Source organism: Felis catus, chromosome F1 (genome assembly GCF_018350175.1).
Source record: "Felis catus isolate Fca126 chromosome F1, F.catus_Fca126_mat1.0, whole genome shotgun sequence".
NCBI classification, from domain to species: Eukaryota; Metazoa; Chordata; class Mammalia; order Carnivora; family Felidae; genus Felis; species Felis catus.
In genome coordinates this window covers 43,173,123-43,200,193 of record NC_058384.1, presented here as the reverse complement: position 1 = coordinate 43,200,193, position 27,071 = coordinate 43,173,123, and the positions used below count along the sequence as shown (strand labels likewise).

Below are 27,071 nucleotides of genomic sequence, written 5' to 3'. Positions count from 1 at the left end.
TCATCCTGCGGTGGGTGCGAGGGGAAGGGACAGGACGTGGCCTGCTCTGAGTTGGGATTGCACGGTGGCGCTGTCTGGGTCCTCTCTACACGCTGCTCCAATCTGGACATGAGTCAGGATGGGTGGGGGGCAGGACTGTCTCTGTCCTCTGTCCCTGCAGCTTACCGTCCAGTTGACGATGAGCTCTCCGGGGGCTCCACCCCCTCCGCTGAGTCCTGAGGGTGCCACTGAGGGGGCTGTCGGGGCCAAGGGACACAGATGTGGCTTGTTAATGGGCAGTGAGGGGGCAGAGGCCCAGAGCCTGTGCCTGTGAAGCAGACTAGGACGGGGACATCCCTATCCCTTCAGATTGGCTCTAATTTTGTCTTCCAACAGGCCCTCTGGATGTGGGCTCTGGAGTCAAGGCAGACCCGACATCAAATCCCACCTCTGCCACTTACTAGCTGTGTTTCCCTGGGCAATTCACTTAACCTCTCTGAGCCTCTGAATCCCCGCTCCGTAAGATGAGGATAATAGTGTTTCTCTCAAAGGTCTGTAAGAAGAATACAATCAGACAGGACAATGGCGAGCTCGTTTGCCTGTCCACGCTCCGTAATAGCAGACGCTCCATCAATGATCTGTCTTCTCTCCTGTCGGCTTCAACTAAATAACAGACAACCCCAGTTTGCTTTAAAATAAGGGGAATAAATAACCGAGAACTGCAGTTAATGCAAACAAATATTTCTTTGGGGTTGCAAAGTGTCTGATGAGGATTTTGCTTTTCATGGCAGGTTTAATTCCCTAATTGTCTCTAGTATCCAACGTGGCTGATATTAAAATAAGACCCTTTAATTCGATCACGAATCTTGGCAGGGGGGAACTTGGCTGAGGGTCAAACATTTCTGCAGAGAATCCAGCAGTGGGAAACTTATCCCTGGATTCTGATGACTGCAGTTCCTGGCCTTGTAAGGGGTGCTTCAACACGCGGCCCCTGTGATCCTGTGAGGTGGGCATAGCACCCTTTTCAAGTGGAAAGACCAAGGCTCAGAGCAATTAAGTGACTTGCCTAAGGTCACACAGCGAATAAGTGGCACGGTTCAAATTTGAACTCAGCTCTTCTGATTTCAAAGCCCATCATCTTTCTTCTGCCTCCTCCTTGTCTTTTGATCACCAACTGGGATACCAGAATGGAGACCGCGCCCTACCCTGCATTTGAGTCTCTAAGAAGTTCGATCAAAGAAGGTGCTCCTTCTAGAATTCCTTACTCAAGAGAGGTACCAGTTCAAAATGTTGACTGACTGGACGAGAGTCGGCCTGGGGCACGTGGGAAACCATGTCTAAGGGACACAAAAAGACGCCCTTACTGCACATCCAGGGTGGGAGGCCTGGGTTGGGCGGGCAAGGTCCTGATTCCACGTTGCCAGTCTGAGGACCCCAGGTCTTCTGGACCTTCATCTGTGAACGTCTCAGAGGGTGGGGGATGTGTGCCTCTCCTGGGTTCTCTCCCTTGCCTTCCCCGCTCAGCTGGGTTCTGACACCCACCTGCCTTTCAGGGAGCTTGTGGGAAGATTGTCCATTCCACCTGCTCCCCAAGAAACTGTCTAAAGGACTTAGAGACACTGACTGCTTCCCTATACACACACACACACACACACCCCTTCCTCATTAACGGATTTCAGCGGCTCATGCACTACTAGGGAGGATATCTGCCCATCACCCCATGGTCCTCAATTCAAGTTCGGGCTCTGCCAGTGTGACACTTTCCTTCTCCAGACTTTGATTTTTTCCATAAAAAAATACTTAAACCTTTTATTTTGAGATAACTGTAGATTCACATGCAGTTGTAAGGTTGGCCCAATTTTTTTACTTCTATTTTTTTAAAATGTTTATTTATTTATTTTGAGAGAGAGAGAGGGAGCAGGGGAGGGGCAGAGGGAGAGGGAGAGGGAGAGAGAGAATCCCAAGCAGGCTCTGTGCTGTCAGCAAAGAGCCCAATGTGGGGCTCAATCCCATGAACTATGAGATCATGACCTGAGCCCAAATCAAGAGTCGGATGCCACCCAGGTGCCCCAGGTTGGCTCATTTTTTAAAATGAGGGATTTGGGATGCCTGGGTGGTGCAGTCGGTTAAGCACCCGACTCTTGATTTGGGCTCAGGTCACGATCTTACGGTTGTGAGATCGAGCCCCACATCGGGTGCTGAACTAGGAGCCTGTTTGGGATTCTCTCCCTCCCTCCCTCCCTCCCTCCTTCCCTCCCTCCCTCCCTCCCTCTCCCTCTGTGCCTCTCCTCCCTGTCTCTCAAAATAAATAAACATTTTTTAAAAAGTAAAATGCAATGAGGGGTTTGGACTAGAAGGTTCTTGCAGGGCTCACAGGCCCAGGCGATGGCCCAGGGCCGAGTGCGTTGGGCAGTGCAGTCGCCCTGCCTAGCCTCATGTCCCTTTCTCGTCTCTTTTGTTAGAGTCCGAAGCCTGGTGAGGAGGGTTGGAACTCCGCGTGATTGTCGCCCGCCTGGGGCTCTCTAAGGAGGGCTTGGGTCTGTGCCCTGGCGTTGCCTGTCTTTGGGACACCTCGGGCTCTGACCTGCTTCCTTGGTCCGGATTTTGCTGGAGGGCCCACTGGGTTCCCCAGTGCCCAGGATGTTGCTGGCTAAGACCCGGAACTCGTAGTCCATCCAGGGTGTGAGTCCCAGCACCTGGGCGGTCTCGGCATTGCCCTCGATGTTGGCGGGATCTGCAAGGCACCCGGAGTCAGTGTGCCCGCACTCATTAGTCTGGATGGAAAGGGCAGGGACTGGGACGACTCACCTCATTGTATTCATGATGGTGCCTGCCATATACCTAGTGCTCAACACCTCTTTTGGAAACAATGGGAAAACTAGTAGACTCCCCTGCCTGGGAGCCTTTGTTGATGCTGGGTGCATCAGTGGGGGCCCCAGTAATGATCTGCCAATGCTCCAAGGGCACAGACTGAGCGCCTCCCTTCTCCAGTTCTCTTCCCCTCTCTTGCCGTCCACGTGACCACCTCCCCCAATGGCCCGGGAGCTCCCTGCAGGCAGAGGACCTCAGATTGTCCCTCTTTGAAGTTCCAGGCTCAGCCAGGCCTCGTCAGCACCGACCTAGGTGGAGCCTCACACTTACTGGTCCGAACCTGCTTCCACTTCCCTGCAGGTGGAGTGCGAGCTTGCAGGGTGTACTTGGCAATGGGGCTGTGGTTGTCAAAGCCTCGGCTCCAGCTGAGCTGGACGGTGGTGTCGCCAATGTTCCTCACCACCACACCTCCTGGGGGACCCGGTGGACCTGCCCCAAAGAGAGCACACTGGGTCAGAATTGGGCAGCCTCAAAATTTGAGCCAATCTCCTCCAGGCTGGCTTGGGCTGGTGCAGTACCAAGAGGCGGCAGCAGAGGGCGCAGCAAACACACACGGGGGCAAGGAAGGCCCCCCTCCCTCCCCGGCAGTGCGTTGCAGCCGGGGGTTGTAAGATGGGAAAAATGTGTTCAAGGCTGGAGGGGCTCACAGAGGCCTTCACATAGAGATGTGTACAGATTTCCCAGCACTGGGCTTTGAGAACTTCTGGCCTCAGCAAAGTCCTTCAGTCTTGGGAAGTGGATTTTTAAAATTCATTTAGGACCTTTCAAGACCACGGGATCAGCTGGAACTTCTCTCAGAAGCCCTTCCCCCCCCCCCCACAGCTTTTGGGGAGAGGAGGGGAGTTAGGGAGCAAAGGTCAGAATAGCCCAGGTGGCCTCTGAAGGAGTCGGGCTAGGGGCGGGGTGGGAAACGCCATCACCTCGGACCAGGACTGTGGCCTCCTTGGACGCACTGTCCACCACCGTCTGGGCCATGCACGTGTACTTCCCGCCGTGGCGCAGCTGGGCATTCAGGATGGTCAGATCCCCAACCGTCTCCTTCTGCACGTGGGGGACAGGAAGTGGGGGGTGCAGGTCAGGGGAAGGAGCCCTGGCTAGGGCAGCAAGCTGTGAGCCACGAGGCAGGGCTCGGAGTCCCCTGCTCCATTATATCCACGGACACCCCCCCCCCCCAGCATCTCAGAGTCTCTGCTCGGTGGGTGGAGTCAGCTTCTCCCCACTTAGGACCCCGGGACTAAGCAACAGTTTATAACTGAGGACAGTCAACCATGGTCGGAGTTAATGATGTCACTTGCCCTGGGCTCAGGATAACAGGAACAGTAGTGGGGAGGGAGTCTTGCTGGGCGCCTGGCATTTCAGGTTTGTCCCTAACCCTCTCCTAAATGCACGGCCTTCGAGTGGAATGCCGGGAACTGCCCGTCTAAGGGAAGGAGGTTCTTCCGAATCTAAGGGTAATGCATGGCGTTCCTGAGGGAATGGGGAAAGGCTTTGGGGGTGCTCATGGTCAAGGACATCTTGGGTCCTCTGTCCAGAAGGAGGGAGGAGCCATGGGTTGTCTGGCCTCAGGCCTTACCACACTGGCCCTCCGGTAGTGACCCCCAGGCTTATCCACGTCGATGGGGAAGTCATCCAGGGTCCAGATGAAGGTGAGGTCCATGGTGGGGTCGTGGGAGGCGTGGCACTGCAGGGTCAGGCTGTCCCCCAAGTTGACATCAGCACTCGAGGGGGCCAAAGTGATCTTGGTTGCATCTGCCAAACAAAAGAAGGCCCCGCGGTGGATGGGGGAGGAAAGAGGCCCAGGCAGGGGCAGGGGGGCAAGGTGAGAGGGTGTGTCCTAAACCCCAGGAGAGAGAAGAGGCAGCATGGCCAACAGGATCTTGACCTCCCAGCAGCCCCACCAGTGTGTGAAAGGGAGGCAGGAGTAGATTCTGGATGGCGGTGGGGAGGTGGTCCCAAATGAAGTCCAATCCTGGGGTAGCCTCCAAGCCAAACCCAAACCCAGAGGAAGATGGGAACATAAGAGCAGGGTGTCGAGGAGGGACTGGGACCCTGTGGTGGCTGAGCCACCCACCCTCCTCCAAGCCACACCCCTCACCTCGCACAGACAGAATGCCCGTGCTGTTGGCTTTGCCCATGAAATTCTCAGCAAAGCAGGTGTATTTGCCTTCATCTGACCGACTGATGTTTCTTATGATCAAGGTGCCATCTGGAGTTACGGTCACTCTGCAGCAAGGAGAAAGCAGATCTGGCCAACCTAGGGTCACACTGCAGCCGTCACGGGAAGGGGACTCGCCTTTGTGGTGGACGAAGAGAGGCAGGAATTGCTGCGGGTAGAGTGGGGTTTGTACCTGCTGCTGTTGACCAGAATCTCGGTGCCTTTGCTCCAGAGCACCACAGCCTTCGGGGCCGCCCGGGGCTGGCAGGGGATAACGATCTCTCCCCCGCGGGCCGCGGGGATCAGACGCTTTACGGGGTTCAGCCTGAAGTCGGGGGCCAGTGCTAGAAGGAAAGGGGGGTGCCCTGCAGTCACCCAGGGAATCACAGCAGTACCCGTTGCCCTTGATGAAGATGTCAGCTGACTGCACGCTGAGCGTTTTACCTACCCTCCAAGGCCAGTCCAAAATACACCCAGGATCCAGCCCTTCCAGTCACCTCTATCCCCCACTGCCACCACCGCTGGTCCAAGCCACCAAGTCCCCTGCCAAACTATCGAAAACCCCCCTAGGAGGTCTTCCTGTTTTTGCACCTTCTTTCTACAATCTCCTGCTCCAGCCAGCAGCCTGGCATGTCTTTTAAGAAACTTAAACATGCACTCAGGATGAAGTCCAACGAGGGCTCACAAATACGACCCTGCCTCTCCCCTCACATCTCACGCCGCTCTCCCTCATTTATCATGCTCCAATCACCTGGGCCATTTTCTGCCCTTTGAGGATGCCAAGATTTTTCCTGCCCCAGGACCTTTGCACTTGCCATACGTTTTGTTTAAAAATCCCTCAGATCTTCACATGGCTGGCTCCTTGTTAACACTCAGGTCACACCCCAAATGCGTGACTTCCTCAAAGAGGTCTCACCTGACCATGCCACCTAGTGGGCCCACCTCACTCCTACCACTCTGCTAGATTTTTAAAAAAATGTTTATTTATTTTGGAGGGAGAAAGAGAGTAAGGGATGGGCAGAGAGAGGGGAACAGAGGATCCAAGGGGGGCTCTGCGGTGACAGCAGAGAGCGTAACGTGGGGCTCGAATGCACGAAACGTGAGATCATGACCTGAGCTGAAATCGGGTACTTAACTGACTGAGCCACCCAGGCACCCCTAGGTTTTCTTTATACTGTGTTTTTGATGGCTGGCCAAAATTGTCTTATGTAATTATTCGATTTTGTGATCATCCCTCTGTCTCCACTGGATTGTAAAATGCTTGAAAGCAGAGACCTTATTCATGTTCACTCCTTAGGAGGTGTTGAATAAATACGGTTGCGTGAACAAATAAATGAATCAGTCATAGTTAAGCTCACTCCAACTTGATGAGGTAGGTATCATTACATCCACTTTGCAGATGAGAAAACTGAGGCCCCACGAGCTCAAGTCACACAACAAAGAACCCTAGCACCAGCTGGCATCTCCAGGGCACCTGTTATGTGATGGCCAGGTCCTTTGTGCTTTACCTCTCTCTCATTTAGTCCTCTAAACAGCAGTATGAGGGCAGGACTGTTACGGCCCTCATTTTATAAATCAAGAAACTGAGACACAAAGAGATTAAATTGCCAAAGAGATTAAACCAGCTGAAGGGACTGGTTTAAACACACATCAGATCGACTCGGTTTCCAATGACTTTTGCCACCTCTTTTTCACTGCAGCAAACACTTTCCCTAACTGTGCCAGACCTGGAACAAGTAAGAGACTCTGTCTTCTGGAAGCTCTCAATGTAGTGTCTCGTCTCCTTCCTTAAATCCCTGTCTTCCACTCAGATGACACTGGAAAACTAAGGGGAGCCGCCAGCACGTGTTTGTGTGTTTAGAAATGCCGCAGCTCAGGGGCACCCGGGTGGCTCAGTCAGTTGAGCGTCTGACTCTTGGTTTTGGCTCAGGTCATGATCTCACGGTTCGTAGAATCAAGCCCTACATCGGGCTCTGAGCTAACAGCATGGGGCCTGCTTGCGATTCTCTCTCTCTCTTCCCTCCCCACCCCCCCCAAATAAATAAACTTTAAAAAAAAAAAAAAACAAAGGAAACTGCTGGAACTCAGAACTCCTCTAGCCCCCGCCTAGGTGTCCTTGCTGATGTCCCCTGCCTCCCCGGGCCCTGTACCTTGCACGGCCAGCTCCGCGCTGGCGTAGATGGTGCCATGCTTGTTCTCTGCCACGCACTGGTACATGCCCGAGTCTTCCAGACTCAGCTTGGAGAAGCGCAGGTCCCCAGCCAGCACCTCTACACGGTTCTGTGCAGAAGGGGGCGGAGTAGGGGCATCAGGGCCACTGAAGGACCGGGGTGGAGGGGCAGGTGCAGCAGAGATGCTAGGCCGCCCCTCGCCCGCCGAGGGGCTCACAGGCCCTGTCTCATCTCAGGGCCTCCTGGAATCCTAGGACTGAGATCCGCCAGGCCCCCCTGTATGTCAGCCCACTGAAGCCAGAGGGACGAGGTGACCTCCTTGGGACCACACGGTGATTTTGTGACTGGGTTGTGCCTGGATCCAGGTCTCTGGACCCTCTAGTCAGGCCTCCATCCGGTTGACCCGTCTGTGGCCATGTGAATCTGGGAGGGAAAGAAGCACCTGGAGCCGACCACCCAAAGGGCCCTAATTGTCCCAGAGAGGCTGCCAGTGGTGGAGCAGGGTTGTGGGGAGCGGGGAGTCTAGAAGGCGAGGGGACCAGGTGAACAGAGGCCGGCGGTTGGTGTGGGGGAAGCCCCAGGGCTCCTACCTGGGAGGCCAGAGGCTCCCCATTCCGCAGCCAGCGCACCGTGGGCCGGGGCTTGCCGGCCGCCGCACAGCCCCAACGGAGGTTGGAACCGATGTCAGCCTCCATGTCTGAGATCACCTTGAGCCACTCGGGCTGAGCTGTGGGGAGCAAGGGAGAGAAAGGCTGGGGGTGAGCTGGGCGGAGCCTCCCTCTCACCGTGGACCAGGATTGCAGGGCTGCAGTTCCGGTGACGGACAGCAGAGGGCGCCATCAGCATCCCGGGAAGGGCTTTAGGGGGTGTGAGAAGCAGGCCGAAGAAAGCTGGCACTTTGTGTCTGTGCCAGTGGCTGTTTGAGCAACTTAGATCATTCTAAAGCCTTCCATTGCTTCCTGCAACCCTGCCTGAAGCCCTAGCTTCTCTTCCCACCCCCAGTGCAACCCTAGGGCAAGAAGGCTTAAGCAAGGGGCCACCCAGTCCCCTCCCTGACTTTTGGATCTGCTTCCTCAGGGATAAGAGTGAAGGCGGGGGGGGGGGGGGGGGACAGGGGGCCCCAGCCCTGTACCCTGCACGATGATGCGGCCCTGGACGGTGTCGCGGCCCTTGGAGTTCTCCGCCTCACACTCATAGGTGCCCTCATCCTCGAAGGCGACGCTCGGTATCTGCAGGGTGGGCTCGGCCGTGGCCCACTGGGGGGACAAGGAGCCGTCCACTTTACGCCACTTGATCTGAGGGACAGGGCTGGTGGGGAAGACAGAGCCAGAGCGGGTTTGCTGTGCTAAGTAGACTCCCCTGTGCCTGCAGCTTCTCACACACAGATCCTCCCCTGAGGTGCCGGGCAGGTGGGGGGTGTGGTCAAGGGCCTGGGAGGGGACAGAGGGAGAGAGGCAAGGGGGAAGGGAGGGGCCTCTTCCGGACTGGGCCAGAGCACAGGTGGGAAAGTGGCAAGAAGCAGGGCACCTCTCTCCTCTCCTCTCCCCTGCAACGATTGGGACCCCCGTGAACTTGGCCTTCCGTGCAGTCTGTACCCTGAAGCTGGCTTGCTCTCCCCACCCCCACCCTGCACTGGCCACCGTGCCTCTTCTGGGACTGCCCTCCTCAGCGGTGGCCTGTAGCCTGGGATTTGAGGGGGCCCCCTCCCGCCTCTCCCCAACAAGGCCTTGCCTCTGCTTTTCAAGAGGGCCGTGGTCATTAGCAATCTGTAAATACTAAAGCGACTATCAGTGACTCTTAAAGGGTTCAGTTATGAACCTTCCATGTGCTTTAAATATGAATTTTCTGGAAGTCCAATAACTTTTCACAAAGCAGGGGGCATCCTGGGTAACCACAGGAGGTATAAGGGAAGAGGGGACCAACGTACAAATCACATTAATTGTTCTACAGGCATCTATTTGAACACCTCCTATTTGCTTAGCCCCGTTCCAGTGAATCCTTTTTCTAGGAGAGAGGGATTTCTATCACAATTGTTAAAAAGATAACTCTTGGGGCACCTGGGTGGCTCAGTCGGTTAAGCAGCCGACTTCGGCTCAGGTCACGATCTCGCGGTCCGTGAGTTCGAGCCCCGCATCGGGCTCTGTGCTGACGACAGCTCAGAGCCTGGAGCCTGTTTCAGATTCTGTGTCTCCCTTTCTCTCTGACCCTCCCCCGTTCATGCTCTCTCTCTGTCTCAAAAATAAATAAACGTTAAAAAAAATTTTATAAAAAAAACAAAAAAAAAGATAACTCTTGGCATCCATAGAACACTTGCTAAATGCCAGGCCCTGTGCTAAGCACTTCACATATAGGTACTACCATTATTACCATGTACAAATAAGGACACAGAGGCACAGAGAGGTTAAGGGTTTACCCACTGTCTCCCAGCCAGCAAGTGACAGAGCTGGGGCTTGAACCCGGGAGGCCAGGCTGGGGTTCGTACCCAGTGCTACCTGCCTCCGGCCTGGGTGTTGCATAAGCGGCCTGAGCTTGGCAGACATTGCTGGGAGGACCCACTATGTGTCAGGCCCCTGGTGTGCATGACGCCCCACTCAGAGACAGAGTGCTCAGTGAGTTGTGGTCACCACCCACTGAGATCTCTGCTCGACCCTGCGAAGGGTACAAAGAGCCCGCCTGCCCTCTCCCCGGGGTCACCCATGCCCCTGAGGGGCTCTGTCACGCTGCGCCCTGGCCTGCTCCCTCCCTCCTCCGCCACTCACTTCCCAAAGGCGAAGCACTCCAGGGTGACCTGCTGTCCTACCAGCGCGTAGGTCTCTGCCGGGAACCGGGCCTTGATGCTGGGTGCAAAGAGCCTGGTGTCTGGGGAGAGAGGGAGTTTGCGGATCGGATGCAAATGAGGCGGGCTTGAGGCTCCCGCACTCAGGGTCTCAGCACAGCTCAGAGCCGACTCCTTCTTGACCCCTGTTCCCCTTGGGGGCCTGGCCAAGGGTCTGAGGCTTTGCAGCCGGGGGACCGAGGGGTCCGTGCCCCAGACCCCAGGCTCCGCAAGCCATTCTTCGCCACCTCCAGGGGAGAACCCTCTTTCCCAATATCTGCTGACCCTTTCAGCTCTCTCCTCCCCGCCGTGCCCACCGACCCTGACCTTCAGCAGCCAGGTTGAGTTGAGCGAACTTGCTGAAGACGCTTTTGGTGGAGAAGTCCATGTGGCTGGTGGCCAGGCAGGAGTAGTTGCCCAGGTCTGAGGCGTTGGTCCGGGCAATGTACAGGTTCCCCGTGGTCTGGGACACGAAGTGACGCCCGTCCGTCGGGATGAAGTTGGGGAACTCGTTGAGGAGCCAGCGGTAGGACAGGCCTGAATAGGACGTGGGGGGCGGGGGTTGAGGAAACCACGGGGCTCTGGGCTGACGGGGCAGCTGTGGGGGAAGGCCCTCAGCATGCTGGGGGGGGGGGATCTCTAGACCTAGTCCTGAGAGCCCCGTGCTCGGAGCTGGCGCTGAGGGGAGACCCAGAAGGAAGATGTGACTTTACTCCTGCCCTTGGGGTGCTCCCAGTCTGAAGGAGGAGGCAGGGCACAGAGCTAGCGAATGACAGACTCATTTTGAGTCCGACACAAAATCATTTTGAGTTGGGGACCCAGGGATCGGTGCTTCCAAGGGTCACTCACCGCCTTTTCCTCCCCTGCTGAGTGGTTGAAGCCCCTCTTGTGCCCTCTGTCTAACCTCGGGCCAGGGTCCCAACTCACCTGGGTAGTGGGCAGGTGGGTTACAGGGCAACATCACCCCCCAGCCTTCGTGGGTTTTCACTGGGTCTCTCTCCTCCTTGGAGAACTCCTGCAGAACTGGAGATAAAGACCCGGTGCTCGGGCACCGTCCTCCAAGCCTGGGGGCCTCCCCCAGTCCAGCCTCCGTGGGAAGCAGTCACCTGCCCTTTCTAGACACTTTCCCCAGCTCCCTATTCCCCTCCCCCGGAGCATCCTGGCACCCCCCGCGGGTCTCACAGCCGAAGCGGAGCACAGCCTCCCTGCTGACGATGGTGCCCACTGGGTTGGAGGCCAGGCACTGGTAGACGCCGGCGTCCTGTGCCTTGGTGGGGTTCATGATGACCAGGTTGCCCCCTACCAGCTGGTGGCGGGAACCTGGCACCAACTTCATCTCGGTACCGTTCATCTTCCACCTGCAAGTGGGGGCAGAGGAGGAGACCATCCTGAGTGGCTGGACCCGGCCTGGTGCCAGGGCTGGTGCGAGGAACAACATCACGGCTGCCCAGGGCCCCCCGCCCCCGGTGCCCACCGTGGGGGTCTCACCTATAGGTGGCTGGAGGGCTGGCCCGGGCACGGCACGCCAGCGTCACCTTCTCCTCAGTGGATTCCTCCGGGAATAGCAGACCGAGGGGCTGATCTTCAAAGACTGGCCCAAAAGTGGCCGGGGATCCCCGGGCTGAACTCCAAGCTGTAGGTGGGGGAACAGCACCAGAGGCCTGAGGGCCTGGGGCCCAGTAGGGCAGTGCCATGCAGTAGAACTTTCTGCAATGATGGAAGGTTCCGTTCTCTGCCCTGACCAATACGGTAGCCATCAGCCGCCTGCTGTCAAGCCCTTGAAATGTGGCTGGTGCAGCTGAGGAAGCCAATTTTAAATTTTACTTAATTTTAATTAATTAAAACTTGAATTTCAGCTGGTTGGGCAGGTTCCGGCTGGCCAAGTTAGTTGAGTCAATCACCCATCCTACACTCAGGTATTGAGCACCTGCTGTGTACCTGGCACTGGGCTAGACTGTGTGGCAAAGGTGACTAAGACACAGCCCCTCTTCCTCAAGGGACCTGCAGTCCGGGGACGGAGACACTGAAGGACGGGACAAGGTGGTGAGAACCATAAAAGCAGTGGGAGTTCTAGATGCAGGGGCCCTCAGGGTGGGAGCCGCTGGCCTGCAGGGTGTGAGAAGCATGGAAAACCACTGGTTAAAGAGGCGGAGAGAGAATGTGCGTCCCTGAAGCCTAATGTCCCTTCCAGCCAGTGATCTGGCTCTTGGCCTCTTATTAGCTGTTACAGACCCCTTCTGAGCCTCAACATCATGACCTGTGAAATGGAAAGAATGCGAACTCACCTCCCAAGGTCTGGAGGAGGGTTCAGTCTGGCACAGGGTGTGTGCTCTGAAAATGTCTGCTGGACCCAAGCCATGGGGTAGGGGGAGTTTAGGGGGAGAAGGAAGGCTTCATGGTGGTGGAGGGGGTGCAGGTTGCTTTGGGGGCATTTTTCTACGAGTGCGGTGTGATAATTCCAGAAAGAAAGGCCCGGAAAAGGAAATGACTTGTTCATGGCCACAAGGCAAGTCTGTGGCACACGCGGGTCTAGATCCCGGCCTCCTGAATTTGCTGAGCAAATGAAGTTTTCATGCCTGGCCCCTTCCCAGGGCGGATGCCTCTTTCTTTATGCACCAGGGCAGGGGACACTGAGGCACAGAGGCCGGTGTTTCACACCTGTCTTCCTTCCCACAGGGGTGGGGAGTGGGCTCTCTTTGCTGACTCATGGGGCCAGCCATGCTTTGCCTTTGTGGTATCAGGCCACCCCTAATTGGCTCCTACCCCACAATCCAGCTGATTTCAGGCCCTCCTTGGTGGGTCGTGGGGGCTGGGATCCCCATTAACCAATTAGTGCCTCCTGTCCCAGCGCATCCAGCTGTCAACCCTGTTCCAGGGGTGGGGGGGGGGTGCACCCCCGTGCCACAGCTGAGGCCCAGCCCTGGCCCCTGGGGAATGAGGGCAGCTGTTAAGCAGCTCTCAGAATGAGGAAGGAGGCAGGGCTCCCTGAAATGGCACCCCCCCTCCCCTCCCCCTCCCCCTCCCCGCTGCCACCCATCACTATCCCTCCCTGCCGCCCCGGGGCCTTGGAGGCAGCTATGGCGCCCGCAGCATCTCAGTTGGAGAGCCCAGCTTAATCCCAAGTTAATGATGGTGGTGGAGGGGAGGGACCCCTGCCCCAGCTGGGGCTGCCAAGATGGGAGGGAAAGGAGGGGTGACGGGGCAGCTAGGCTGCTGGGAACCACTTTATAGAATAGCAGCTTCCAGTAGCTCTGCGGGCATGGCAGGGGGTGGTTGAATGGGCCTGGGGCACACTGATGCTTTAAGACTGGCTTTCTTCCCGAAAAAGCTTTGTCCTCGGCACTCAGCCATGTCCACACCCTCGTCCGCATATGTACATTTCCATACCTCTCACCTGCACACCCTTCCTCACACGCACACACACACATCACATATACACACATACCTCTCTAAGCTACTCCAGTAGACAGATATGTGTTCCCATGCGCATCCGGCTACACACGTGTATATACGTGCTTATGTATATATATCCACATACCCATAATAATAAAAGCAGGTGCTCTTTATCGAGTGCTTGCGCTGTATCGGATCCCACGCTCCATATTTCTTGCGCATAACCTCTTTACAAGACAGCTATTGCCACTTCCTTATTTAACTAATGTGGAAACTGAGGTTTAGGAAAGTTAAATAACTTCTCCAAATCACACAGCGAGAAGGAGCAGATCCACGGATCTGGACCCTGGCCAGCCTCACCCACAGCCAGCCATCCTTAACCACAGTGTCCGTGATTCTTGACCCCGCTTCCCCATCGGAACCATCAGAGGCTCTGGCCCATCCCAGAGGTGCCGAATCACAGCGCGTCGCGGGCACTCGGAAGGGCAGCTGGCGTCGAGAGCCATCACACTTGCTGTGAGGCTTTCCACGCGCATTCGTCATCCCCCCAGATGTCGCACCCGGTCCACACAACAACCCGCTGACATTGCCACCCTCTGAAACCTCCACAAACACAGTCTCGTTCACCCCACACCTTCCTCTGAGGCCGCGCTCACACCCACCCACACAAGGCCACCCCTCCTTGCTGCCCCTGTCCCTTATCCTCTCTGATTCTCTCTTCTCTGATTCCCTGTTCTGGCAACGCTGCACCCCCCCCCCCACCGCCCGTCCCCCGTGAACATGGGCATCGGGAAGCTTGTAGAAGGGGCCGGAGAGATGAGAATGTGGGGGGGGGCTTCCTCACTGCCTTTCCTTGTCGGGGTGCCAGGGACCCAAGGCTGCTTCTCCAGGGCAGCTTAGCCAGGCGAGCCCAGAGCCGAGACACCTTTCTGGGAGGGCTGAGAACAGGCGATGGGGTGTTCCACTCGTGTCTCTGGAGCTCGTGGGTGTGGCAGACCAGGTCCCCTCTCCTTGGGCTTTCCTGCATCTCTGGGTCTGAGAGCCCTGCAGCTGCCCACACCGCTTGCCTCAGATGCTGAGGTCCCGGCACTCTTTCCCGAGGGAGGGCGGTGCTGAGGACCCCGGGCTCCCCTCCACTGCTCTCTCTGGGGTGGCTGTCCCCTGTTCTGCGCAGTCTGGACTCCCCACCCCAGCAGCTCCTCTGGCCTGGTGGGCCCCGGGCACAGGTAGCTAGGCCTGAGAGTGGGGTTGCTGGGAGGCCCCCTCCAGCCTCTGGGTCAGCTTTATTTCCTAGCAGCCTCACTGACTTGGGTGCAGGACTGGGAGGCAGTTAGGACGGAATGAGAACGTCTGGAAGTGTGCCAGTGGCGTCCTTCCCTGATGAGACAGAGGACCTAGAACGTGCTGGCTGCAGCCTTGCAGGGGGTGTGGGGTGGGGAGTCAGAGGCTGCTACAACTCCGGAAGGGTGGTGGGGGATGGGTCCTCTTTCTCCCATGGGGGCCTTTAAGGAGAAAAGAAGCATCTATTGATCTGGGCTGGGGGTCAGGACAGAGAGGCCAAGCAGTGGTCTCAGCAGGTCCCTCCGTGCAGCAGCAGGGGGCCGGGGGACCTCCCTCCAGCTCTTGGACAGGCTTGGTCTCTGGTACCTCCTTCTTGGCACACTCTCCAGAGTGGGATCTGGGCCCACACTGCCCTCTTCTGCCAGCCCCCCTCCTCCCCTCTCCCTGCCTTGCAGCACCCTTGGCATGGGATCCTTTGCTTGGGTCCCTTTGGGCAAAAGGCCACCCCCCCGCTGTGCCTCATTTCTCCTCACATCCTGTTCCACACTAGGTCCGTTGGCCAGCCTGCGGCGCGGCCCTGGGGAGCCCTCCTAGAGGTTCGTGGTACTGATCCCCATCTCCTCAAGTCAGAGGATGCCAGAGCAGCAGTGCCATCCGATAGAACTTTCTGTGATGATGGAAACGTTCTATAATCTGTGCTATCCAATATGTGGCTTGTGTGACTGAAGGACTCATTTTAAATTTTAATTTAATCCCAGTCTAATAGTTTCATGTGGCTTCCATATCGGACAGCGCGACTCCTCAGAGGCAGCGGCTCCGGGCTGATATCACGGAGATCCAGATGTGCCGTGATCTTGCTGTGTGGGCCCAGGGCAAGCCACTTACCCTCTCTGGATCCTGCTTCTTCCACCTACATTATGGCGAGACTCATTCCTTCTAACCTCAGGGGGAAGGTAAGATCCACAAATGGGGACATTTAAGCAAAGGAAGGGGGCCTCAGAAATCGAAGTGCCGTGGCAACGCAGGGTCAGTAATTTCTGAAGTCATCGCTACAATAATAGCAGTGATATAACGAGATGATCACCCTGCTGGACTTTGGAGCCCAGATGAGGCCTCTTACCTGGAGAGGAGACAAGGGCCACAGTGACTAGCAGCAGCAGCAGCAGGTGTGACTTCCTCCTGGTGGGTGTCCCCATGGTGAGCATTCTGGGCAGAGATGGGGAGCTGAGGAGGGGATCCTCAGCTCGGGGAGGGGAGAGTCCAGCTGGAGGCTGAGAAGGACCTGGGGAGGCAGAGGATGGGGAGGCCTCTGAGTCGCGCCCCTCCTGCCTCCTGGGTCTGCACTGTTTTCACCCCGGGCTGGAATTGCATTCATCCTCCCCAGGGCTGGGGGGGGGAGGGGAGACGGGGGGGGGGGGGGGGGGGGGGGGGAGGGGGGAGGGAGGGAGGGAAGGCGCTTGGCTGTTAGCGAGGAGCTCTTCCCAGACTGAGTGCCTACTACTGGCCCCCTGGGAGTCTGGCTCTGCCCTGTATATGCCCCCCCCCCCACCTCCCCTGCAGCCGGCAGGGGTTGGCTCAGGAAGTGAAATCAGTGGCTAATTGGGAGGCGAGAACCCAGCTGCCCCTCACCCCATAAGAGCTCTTGTTGTGGGGTCTGGAAGATAACAGGGCAGGGCCTGGGGGTGGGGGTGGGGAACACCTTCCAGCATTTGGGGCCCAATTTCCCCAGCCCCTGCCCCCTGAGCTGCCTAGGTAGGGGGCGATAAGCCCCTCTGGAGCCTTCTTTGTTTTATTTTTTGAATGTTTTTTAATTTATTTTGAGAGAGAGAGAAAGCTGTCAGCTCAGAGCCTGATGTGGGGCTTGATTACACGAACCATGAGATCGTGACCTGAGCCGATATCAAGAGTCAGACTCAGACTCTTGGCCCGCTGAGCCCCCCCAGACACCCCCTTCCTTGTTTTTCTAGCAGCGAATGGTTCATTCCCACCCTCTCACCTGGGTCCCCAGGTGAGGCACTTATGTTGTGTGTACCATGAAGCCATGACCTTGGCCCCCATCAGCAGTTCTCCCCAACTAGGTGGGCTAATGGGCCCCCACAGGCCTTCTGGGATGAAAGGGTTACTGCAGCTCCCAGAGGGTTAAAACTGTTCCGGTGGGGGGGGGGCACCCAGAGCAAGTCAGAGCTCCCCCTCCATCGACAGGGGAGATGGGGCCTCATCCTGAGACGGGCGGGCAGGGCCAGCCTTTCCGTCTGCTCCCCATCTCCAGGCTGACATTCTGAGGTCTGGGTGGGAAGTGTGGAATCTCAGGGGTCTGCTTTCTGGTTATAGAGGGAGACTGGGTCACTGGGCCCCCAGGGCTCCCTGTCAGAGCTGCTCCAGGGAGCGGGTAACCCAGATGCACATTCTACTTCTCTGCCCTGTGGCTTTCTAGAATCCCGAGGAGGAGGAGGAGGAGGAGGAGGAGGGGACTGGGACTAGGGGACAGCCTGGCTGGGGGGATCTTCCACTACCCGGCGGCAAGACCCACACCATCTCTGGGTCCGAGTGTCCTCATCTGTAAAATGGGTGCTCTAAGGTCCCTTGTAGCTCTGAGACTGTAATGCTGGCTGACTGAGAGTGCAGGGTGGCCGCTGGAATGCTGTCCCCTGGACGGGGGTGGGGGGAGGTCGGGGGAAGAAGGCAGGCTACGGGGCTCACGGGGACCAGGGCAAGGTCTGAAGACCAATGCCAAGTTCAGGATCTCCCTGTCTCACTTCTATTCCTTTGGAAAGAAAGGGCTCCCAAACCCTTTTAAACTTCAACATCCAGCCACCCACATCCTTTCTCTGCCTCCTGAACAGCTAGAGCTGTCTCCTGAAGGAGCTGGGGGAGGGGAGAGAGGGAACTGGCCCTGGGTTTGGAGGTTGGGGAGGGTCGTCAGGGAGGCCACGGGCTGAGAGCTGGGTGTCTGTCGGTGGGGGTGGAGGTAGGGAGTGGTGTTTCAACACTTGGCACTCCATCCTCAACCCCAACCCCGGCCTCATATCCACTTCCCTTTGTGGGGAAGCCACCGGGTGCCACCTCTCCCCGACCATGCACCCTTCTCTGTCCTTGCCACTTTCACTTCCGGACTTGAACCCAGCAATTCTGCCCTTGCCGGGAAGCCCCTCGGATGCTGCCACGTGCACATGGTTAGATGTCAGCTCTGCTCTTGACTAGACCCTTGGAGCCCACCTGTGGAGGTGTGTCTGCCTCCGATCAGAAGTTTGTGAGCTCCCCCAGGGCAGGCACCGGCTTCTTCATCTCGGTGTCCCAGTGCCTAGCAAAGCGCCCTGTTACTTGTGTGTCCCGTTCAACTGGTGGAGAACAGCTGGGCTATGTCCTCCTGCGGCCAATGGACGCACGAGGTCGCACAGGCACACTCACACAGCGAGCTCACCAGAGAGCCCATCCCCGTTGCACCAGTTTTCAGTGCCCCCCCAAGGGCAGGCCCGGGGGCACACCCACACACGCCCTCACACTCTCTCTCATGTGTTCGCTCACACCCTTTCTGTCTCACACACTCTCACACGTGCACACACACTCTGCCTCTTAGTGTCGCATACTGCCTCATACACTTTTACACACTTGACACACTCCCACTCCCTTCCCCACACGTCTTCACATACACACTCATGTATCTTTACACACACACACACACACACACACAGAGCCTCGGGTCTCTAGGGTCAGCGGGGTGTTTAGTCATGGAAGAATCTAGAAGTATGGCTCTGGATACTGTACAAACGCAGGGAGCTGTCCTCCTGACGGGGAGCCCCTGGGGCACTGTGAGCCATCGCAGGCTTTGGAATCCACAGGCGGGAGCCAGTGATATTGCTTTGTCTCCTCACAGCTTTGTGAGCCTGGACAAGTTACTCCTCCTGGTGGAAGGGCCGGTTTCTCCACGGAACACTTATTTTACGGGGCTGTTCGGAATGTTCCGTGAGGCAATGGCGCGCCCTGCAGGAAGTCTCTGGCTATTTGGACTTGCCTTGGGGCCACGGTTTGGCTGGGGGAAGGGAGAGAGGAGACTAGGGCTCCAGATCCCTTCCCCACTTAGCCAGAGCAGCTCCTCTGGAATCTGCTTCACCTCCTGGAAGTTCCCTTTAAACAGAGGGTTCTGCAGCTCCAAAAAGTTTGAAAACGCCTGGTGGTGCTCCCGCACCACGTCCTGAAGTCTGGCTCAGAGAAGGTGCTCAATCATTGTTTGCTTCCTGCCCTTTGTCTGCCTGCCAGTCTTGGGAGCTCAGTGAGGGGGCAGGGTGCGGACTCGGGGAGGAGCTTCGGCTCCAGGCGCTTACCCTGAGTGTGCCAGAGCAAAGCAGAAACAGATGACCAGGGAGCTGGGGCTGGGGCTGGAGACTTCGGGGCAGGTGCCCACCAGCAGTGCTGGAGAGAGAGAGTGTGAGCGTGTGTGCGCGTGTGTGTGCACGCGCGCGCACGCATGTATGTGACGTTTATTGGCATCCATGTGCTGTGTCTGTATGCCCCTGCGTATATGTGTGGTCTGGTCTTTATGTCTCTGTGTATATGCACGTGTCTGTGTCTGTTTATGGGTTATGTCTAGTCTGTGTGTGTGTGTGTGTGTGTGTGTGTGTGTCCCCACCCAGCACAGGGCTTGATGACCCAGTTCCTGCCTTGTTTCTCCGCGATCCACCAGGAGGATCACTCCCCCTGGAGCACTCGTCACCCACAGTGGTCAGAATATGTTATCACTTACCATAGGCATACATCATGAATAACACAATCCCACTGTTCATTGCAGAGTTTAGTTTAATCCAGACTTTTATCAGTCACCTTGGGCTAAAGGGCCCTGGGCACCCTCTGGGGACTGAGACCTGTAGGCTCAAGAGACAGGGGTTGGGGAGGGGTTGGGATCGGTGTGCTCCTGGAGTGGCCTTTGGGGAGCACTAGAGACCAGTCAGCCCAATCAGATGTACCTTGAGCTCCGCTGTGTGCCAAGGCCTTGTGCGAACGCACACACACACACACACACACACACACACAGCCTGGGTCACACACACCAGGCACTCTGCTAAGCACTGGTGAGAAAGTAATGAAAACACTGCCTTTTGCAGAACCTTCTGACCCACTAAGTGTGACCCAGTTGTCTCCCTATACCATCTGCCCTATGGCACATTCTAGAATGCCCAGGGTGGAGGGTGCCTTTTTGTCAGGAGCAAGGCAGGAGTGGAGCTATGCCAGGCCCAGAGCCGGCCCTTGGAGCCCTGAGCCAGCCAAGCCTGGCCCAGGCCAGCTGCCCTGGTGCAGGGGTGCAGGCTGGCACCGGCGGGCATGGGCTGGCACAGGCGGGCACAGGCTGTCACCATCAGGGGCTGGTCCCGTGAAGCACCGGCACATGGGGGAATGGACTGCTTGGGGGTTCAGGGGCACAAAGGAGGCAGGCTGAATTGCTGGGTGTGGGGAGACAAAGGGCCTGGGGGACAGTGACAAGAAGGAAGGCTGTGAGTAGGACTCTGGCACATGACAGGGTTTTCTGAGCTGAGGACCCCTGCACAGAACCAGTCAGAAAATGAAATATACACTCTGTCTAAATGCTACACCTTGGGACCCCCAGATCCTGGCCCTGACTCTGCCTCTCTTCCCCCCTGGATAATGGAGATTTAAGTGTTGAGGGATTTGGTGACTTTTATATGGGTGGTGGTGGGGAAGGGGGAGTTTGGAGCCCAGTTGAGGGCAGAGACTAAGTGACTTATGAGCCAACAAGCACTGCAGAAGACCTTCAGGTCCCTGCTCTCCTCTGTCCTGCAGCTCAGTACGGTGGTTAACACTGCCAACCGGCCTGGCCCTTACTAACCAGTGAAACCCTAGTATTTAACTAACTAGTAGAACCCTAGCTCTAACATTCATTACTTAACCTCTCCAAGCCTCAGTCTTCCTCTGCAAAATGGGCTTAAGCAGGGACCCTTGGGAGGTCAGCAGCATTCCCGGCCCATAGTAAGTACTCAGAAAAGATCGGATCTTACCACGGACAGTCCTCACAGAACCTCTAGCACGGGCTCCAGCACACGTGTCCCTAGACTCTGCCTGAGCCAGACTCGCTCCCACACAGTCATGACATTCGGGCTGGGCTCGCAAGTGTTTAGGACACTGACAGACTCCCACAGTCTCCCTGGGCCGGCGCCCTCTTCCCCTCTGCCCCACAGGGGCAGCAGGCTCAGGGAAGCCCCAGCAAGCAGGCCACCCCAGACGAGGGCACCCAGAGTCACATCCAGATAGCATGTGCTCAGGAGAGCACCTGAGCCGGTGCTCCCAGCTGGTACCTCTCCTCAACCACCCCCAGCTCCTGCCTGCGGGGTCCAGGATGGGAGCGGGACTCTGCCTGGGAAGGGGACTGCCACCTGGGACAGGACCATTGTCCTCCAGGAAGGTCTGAAACACTCCACACCTCTCTGGAGGGACAGGAGTCTGCAGCGACCTGGTGGGGCCACATGCCAGGTGGGTCAGGAGGGCTGTGGTGGGAAAGGCTGGTGCCCTGAGCTGGAGGCGGTCCTTAGGACGGATTTGGGTAGGATAGGGCCTCCTCAGTTCCCAGGGGGGGACAGGGACTGGGTGGGGACAGGGGAGCTGGGTCTCTCCCCAGGCCCCTCTGTGTGCTCCCTCCCTTTCCACCCCTCAGTTTTCTCTGCAGGTTCTTGGTACCAGCAGCTGGTTCTGAGGCCCCTGCCTGTTCCCTCTGGGGAGAGCTGTGACCCCAGGCTAACGTTTGTCTGAGCTTCCCACAACGAGAGTCTGGCCCCTCGTCCCCTTCATCTGCCACCTGGATTCTCTGGCGCTCCTGCCCTGGCCTTCTCCACCGGAGAGACTCCTCAAAGTGGGGAGTGGACAGAAAGGGGAGCCCTGCGTCCTCCTGGGAGGAGCTCAGGATAAGGGGCAAGCCGTACCCAGACCCAACTTTTCCCCACTTGCCTGCCAACGTGGAGTGGGGCAGATTGAGTGAAGGCTTTGGAAGGACCATCCCTTTCTGAGAGGCCAGGAGTAAGGATGAGTGTTTCCACTCGGTTCTAGAGAACCGCGTTAGGAAGAAATGAGCATCCCAATCTCCATCTGTCCCCTGATCTCTGCAGAGAAGAGACTCACCCCCCACTCCCAATTCCCTGCCACTTTCCTAACTTCCCTGCAGGCTGCTTCAGAGTCAAGCCTGGTGGGGGTGGGTTCAAACCCCTTCCTCCCCACAGGCTAGTTTCCGCTCTGAGCCCTAGATTAACTGTGCCTCCTGGGCTTTGCTGCAGGAAGGCCACCCTCCAGCCAGAGGCGGGGTGGGGGGCCTAGTGATCTAGGAGGCCGGCAGGCATTGAGAGGATGTGGGCTGGAGCTGGAGGAGACCCAACCTGTTCCTGTATCCAGATGGGTGAGGGGGGGTGGGGTGTGGAGGGATGGGCTGAGGGGGTGCTCATTAGATGAGAGGCGTGCTGAGGTGTGCCTGGGCCTGTCCTGGGATGGAACGTGGTCAGCTTGGGGGGAGGACATCACATCCTCTCTTTGCATCCTTTGCATCCTCTTTAGGGGAAACTGGAAACATGGGCTCATTTTGTAGCAAGAGAACTCATGAAACCAAAGGAAAAATCTCTTTACTCCAAGATGATTACCCTCAGGGCACAGAACCCATGGAAACTCCCATGAATGTTCCAGGTTAGCAACCCGCTCGCCCTCCCCCCTACCACCGCCTGCGAGGTGAGTGGGGGAGGTTGGTCCAGATTAGGGCGGTTCAGAAAAATGAGAGGTGACTGATCTGCAGGAGGGAATGAAAAAGAGCCATCCCCCTGGTACCATTTGAAAGAGCATAACCTGGGGCCAGAAGGAATTTACGGGGCCCTCCAGCCCCACCTCCACCTCCGGTCAGGACTGTCTGCCCGTGGACCAGACCCCAGTTCCCAGAGCCTCCTAAGAGTCACTGGAGAGGACATTGCCCTACCTCCTCATGGCTCACCTTCCTGGTTAGGAGGTGCCTTGAGCAGTCTAACTTCAGTCCTTCCTGCTTCACTGGAATATCCTTTGCACTGGTCCTTCTTTCCCTTTGTATCACTCACCTCTTGTTCAACCCCCTGGTTCTGCCCTAGGAATCTCTCCCACCCACTCTAGGATTTAGAGATTGTCTTTGAGGTGTGCTTTCTCACACCCACTTGGCTTGAGGATGTTTCTGGGGGCGGGGGTAGGACACATACATACCTCCTTCAACCCACTCCAAACGTATTGCTTCCCTCATGGCCTCAGAGTCAGAGAGGATGCCTTGAGGGCACCCCCTTCTGTGTGCTCCCTCCTGAGGACTAAGTTTGGTCAGTCAGAGACCATATGTACAAGCATCCCATTGAACACAGAGGCCCATCCTACGTGCGTCTCTAGTTGAACAACAGCTGGCAGAGAAGGTGCTGGAGTGGAGTTGCACAAGTCGTGAAACCTGGCAGGGGCAATGGTGTGGAGGTAGGTTGAGGGCTGAGGCTGGAGGAGTGAACTTGGCCAGGGAAGGGAGTGTGAGGGAAGAGCATGGCCAAGCGGGTAGAAGAAGATGAATGGGAAGTGAGAGAGTGGTGGAGAGAGCACGGGACCCATCTCCTCTGTGCGCCTGCCTCTGCTTCCCTCACCAGAAGGGCAGGTGAAACTTGGGTGACTTTGATGCCCCCTTTGCACCCGTCTCACCTCCCGTCTCCCTCTTGCTGGCTGAGGTCTCCTAACAGATCCCATGGGAAATTAGGAATAACTTTGACCTCGTGGCAAAAGCCTTGCTTGAGTGATTTTGCAGCCTGGCTAGAAAGGGGTTAACTGATGAGGCACCCTGGGGAGAGGCTTGGCTGTTGCCTTCTCAGGAGGCAGAACTCCCTCCTCCCAAGGTCACAGGTCAGGGCACCATTTCCCTGCTCCACCCCCAGGAGCCAGGGTCCCATCAGCCTCTCCCACAGGTGGCCCACTGCTGCCCTTGATCTCCAGTGGCCTCCCTGGTCTCTCTGAGTGGGAATGGGAGGCTAAGTGGACAGAGGGTCTCTCGGGCCAGAGGGTTGGGAGGTGAGGTTGGGGCTGCTGCCCAGAAGGAGATCAGGAGCTCACTGAGGGGATTGGGTTATTTGGGCCTCTCAGACCCGCTCTGAACAGAGGGAAAAGGATGCTGTCTGGGCTGGGAAGGGAGTTGGGGGCAGGGAGGTGTTGGGGGGGGTTGGGGGGGGGTGGGCAGGCTGAAAGGAAGGGCGGTAGGGTCTGAACGGTCACAGAGAGGGGGGAATGTTAAGGGCAGGTACTTTGGGGCCCCGGACAACCTGCTCTTCTCAAGGGGCGACCCCACCTCAGTCTGCCTGGATTCCCACACCCCCAGACAACCTTGACTGACAGCTTTTCCTCCTGGGACGCAGGCTCAGCCCCAGTGGTGTGCAGCTACAGGGTCCCAGCTTTGTCCCCATGTAACACCAGGACTGTCCCCTTCCACAGGCACTGTGCCACCTGCCCCCTTTCTTGTTTCCCATATGTGGGAATCCTTTCTGGAAAAGGCAACAGTATTCAGCCCTGGACACTGGCTGGGGCTGCTTCCCCGACCTCCGATGGGTGGTGTAAGCCCCATGGTGCTGGGCAGGATTGCCCTCTCTTTCCGGCCCCCCTAAACTGAGCCCTCTCTTTCCAGACCCCCTAAACTGAGCTCTCTCCCCTTCTACCCTTTCCCTGAGTGAAAGCCAAACTTGATTCCAACCCTTCCCTCCCACCAGTGAGGAGGAGGGGAGGGATCTGAGGAAAAGAAGATTGGTGTGGGGAGGGGGGGAGGAAAGAAAAGGAATTTCAGTCCCGGTGGTCCAGGCTTCTCACCCTTTGGGATGTGACTTGCCTCGGTTTCTCCTCCCTAAGTCCCCGCTCCTGGACAGGCCTCTGCCCAAACTTGAGTTCCACTCTCCCCGCTCTCTTCCACAGCCTCCCCTTCTAACTGAAGCAACACTTTGCAAAGAGGTCACCCTGCAGAGGCACGCTCAGGGCCACCTCAAGTCTGGGCAGTCAGGCTCCATTTCACCCCGGGACTTCTGGGGGGAAGGCCGGAGTCTGGGGCTTGGCCTCGTGGATATCTGGCCCTGGACCCAGGCCCCGGGCAGGCCCCGGGGCCGCTGCCCTCTCCGTAGGCAGGTGTTGCTACAGGCTGGAATTCTTCGACACCGCTGGGGTCCAGCCTCCCGGCCAGGCTCGGCCTGCCAGGGCCCTGTAGGATGCCACCCACGTAGACAGGGTGGAGGGGACCTCCCGTCCGGTGGCCACCAAGGGGCTGGGGTGAGAAGTCAGAGGGGCCCCCCAGCCGGCTGGGGCTCCTGCTCTGCCCCTGCCCCCTCCCAAGTTGCAAGGAATCTGAGCCACAGCCCCTGCCCCAGGAGCACCGGGAAGCCTCCCCCCCCCCACCCCCCCAGGCTGGAGGAGACAAAAGCGGTTGGCACCTACCTGGGGTGGAAGAAGGGTGTTGGCTGGGGCAGGTGGATGCTGCCCGGGGCGGTGAGCCAGAGCCGGGCCGGCCGCCGGCCCCCTGGGCCGCCCTCCTCTCCTCCCCGGCTCGCCTCAGCCGCTCGCTGCTGTCCTGGTGCGGCGGTGGCGGCCGCGGTGGCGGTGGCGGGCGAGGGCGCTTGTGTGTGTGCGCGCCCGGAGCCACTGCAGCATCTCTGCATCAAGATGTGCTCCTCCCTCTCCCAGGCTCCGCTCACTGGCTGGCTCCGGTCCTCAGCCAACGCTCGGGGGCCCTGGAGATGGCTTCCTTCTGCCCCCCTCCCACCCCCTTCCCGTCCCCACCCTTCTGGCTTTACCTCATTTGCTGTCATTTAAGGACCAGGGAGCAAGCCGGGGCGCCCGCGTCTTCCATAATGCATGGGCCGCCTGGCCGCGGGGCGCTGTCTGGCCAGCCGGCCCCTGCCCCCCATCGCTGCCCAGCGCGGAGCTGAAGGGGCCGAGACGGGTGCGGTGGGGAGGGCAGAGACAGTGGCTCTTGCCCCTCAAACCCTGGACACCCGCGGAGGCCAGCTCTTTGCTTCCCCCAGAAGTCCCTCGCTGGGCCGCGGGAAGACATCCAAATCAGAAATCTCCAGCTTGCTGTGCGGGCAAGTGGGGTAGAGGGGATCCTCCTTTGCCCGAGCCTATGTCTATCTTTATTGTTCCCCTCGCTTATAAAAGTAACGGGGCTCTGTCAAAATAGCCAAACGTTAGAGGAAATTCAAGAATAGATAGTGAAGGAGCCCCTGGGGGGCTGAGTCGGTTGGGCCGTTCGACTCGGGCTCACTCAGGTCATGATCTCGCAGTTCACGGGTTCGAGCTCCGCGTCTGGCTCTGGGCTGACAGCTCGGAGCCTGGAACCTGCTTCGGATTCTGTCTCCCTGTCTGTCTGCTCCTCCCCTGCTCGTGCTGTCTCTGTGTGTCTGTCTGTCTCTCTCTCTGTCTCAAAAATAAATAAACGTGAAGAAAAATTAAAATAGTGAAAGTCCCTTAACAAATCTGAGTTACATGCCCCCAGGCTTATTATTTTCATGTATATAATTACATGGGCTATTAGTATTACTTTATGAAAACGGGATCGCACAATACAGCATGATTTGCAAAATATTTTTAAACTATATAATAGATTTGGGACACCTTTCCACATCAATACTTATGGATCCAGGCCCGTTTTTAACCAACCAGCAGTGTGATGTCACGAAAAGTTCACTGGATGGGGGGGGGCGGTTTCTGAATGTCTGAAGGGTAGTCTGGGCTCTGCTACTGATTGGCTGTGTGTGCTTGGCTAAGTGTCCTGCCCTCTCTGAGCCTCACTGGTAATCTGAAGGGGTTAAAGACGGCCAAGTTTCCTGCCAGCTCCGAGACGCTAGGTGCTCATCCAGGTCAGTGGCACATCTTTTCTGCTCTGTTCTTGTCACGTGGGGGGTGTGCCCAGGAAGGCGGGGGCCTGGAGGTGGAGGGAGGGCCATCTGCAGCAGCCTCCAGCGCTGTCAGGCTGTCACTGTTGTCTCACTCGCCCCTCTGCTCCACCTGCTGTCCAGCTCACATAGGCAAGACCAGGGAGCGGTCCAGATGCTGAAACAGCTGGGAGGGCCAGGCCAGCCTCGGACTTTGAGCCGGCCCTACCTGTCCAGCCTGGAGCGCAGCTCTGTGTCTTCCGGAGTGGAGGGGGGCCGTGGGGGCTCGGGACAGACCTGGGCTCAATGAGAGGACATAAAATGGGGGAGGTTCTACTGCCCCGACTCCGAGGCCAGAATGCCTGCCCAGGTCCCATCTGCTCCCCCCTCCCGTCCTTCTGTTCAGCTCCAAGGGGCTTTCCTGGCCCAAGAGCCCGTCTTCTTTGTTCCTGACGGAGAGCCATCTCATGGTGCTTCTTATCCAAGATGTTTCTTGCATCCTTCCCTTTCCTGCCTCTGCCCATACT

General features: G+C 57.5%; 1 protein-coding gene across 5 annotated transcripts in view; it reads right to left on the bottom strand.

Annotated features, from left to right (window-relative positions):
- The window catches only part of CNTN2 (contactin 2), a 33,048-nt gene extending 7,674 nt beyond the window's left edge, over positions 1-25,374 (bottom strand). Inside the window, exons 1-18 of one of the 5 annotated variants that reach the window (XM_023247440.2) lie at positions 25,109-25,374; positions 18,988-19,075; positions 15,786-15,947; positions 11,480-11,624; positions 11,174-11,349; positions 10,919-11,014; positions 10,319-10,528; positions 9,936-10,035; positions 8,309-8,484; positions 7,767-7,903; positions 7,156-7,285; positions 5,199-5,349; positions 4,946-5,073; positions 4,424-4,599; positions 3,771-3,891; positions 3,121-3,279; positions 2,564-2,713; positions 166-236 (exon numbers count right to left, since the gene is read on the bottom strand). In XM_023247440.2, the coding sequence (XP_023103208.1) occupies positions 166-236; positions 2,564-2,713; positions 3,121-3,279; positions 3,771-3,891; positions 4,424-4,599; positions 4,946-5,073; positions 5,199-5,349; positions 7,156-7,285; positions 7,767-7,903; positions 8,309-8,484; positions 9,936-10,035; positions 10,319-10,528; positions 10,919-11,014; positions 11,174-11,349; positions 11,480-11,624; positions 15,786-15,870 (2,211 nt within the window). In that variant the 5' untranslated portion in view covers positions 15,871-15,947; positions 18,988-19,075; positions 25,109-25,374. Of the gene's footprint in view, positions 1-165; positions 237-2,563; positions 2,714-3,120; positions 3,280-3,770; positions 3,892-4,423; positions 4,600-4,945; positions 5,074-5,198; positions 5,350-7,155; positions 7,286-7,766; positions 7,904-8,308; positions 8,485-9,935; positions 10,036-10,318; positions 10,529-10,918; positions 11,015-11,173; positions 11,350-11,479; positions 11,625-15,785; positions 15,948-17,881; positions 17,971-18,987; positions 19,076-19,406; positions 19,517-25,108 lie in introns of those variants that run through there. The other 4 variants (XM_019822106.2, XR_002739106.2, XM_011291071.4 and 1 more) reach the window with 4 other exon arrangements.
- Between the last annotated feature and the right edge of the window lie 1,697 nt (positions 25,375-27,071).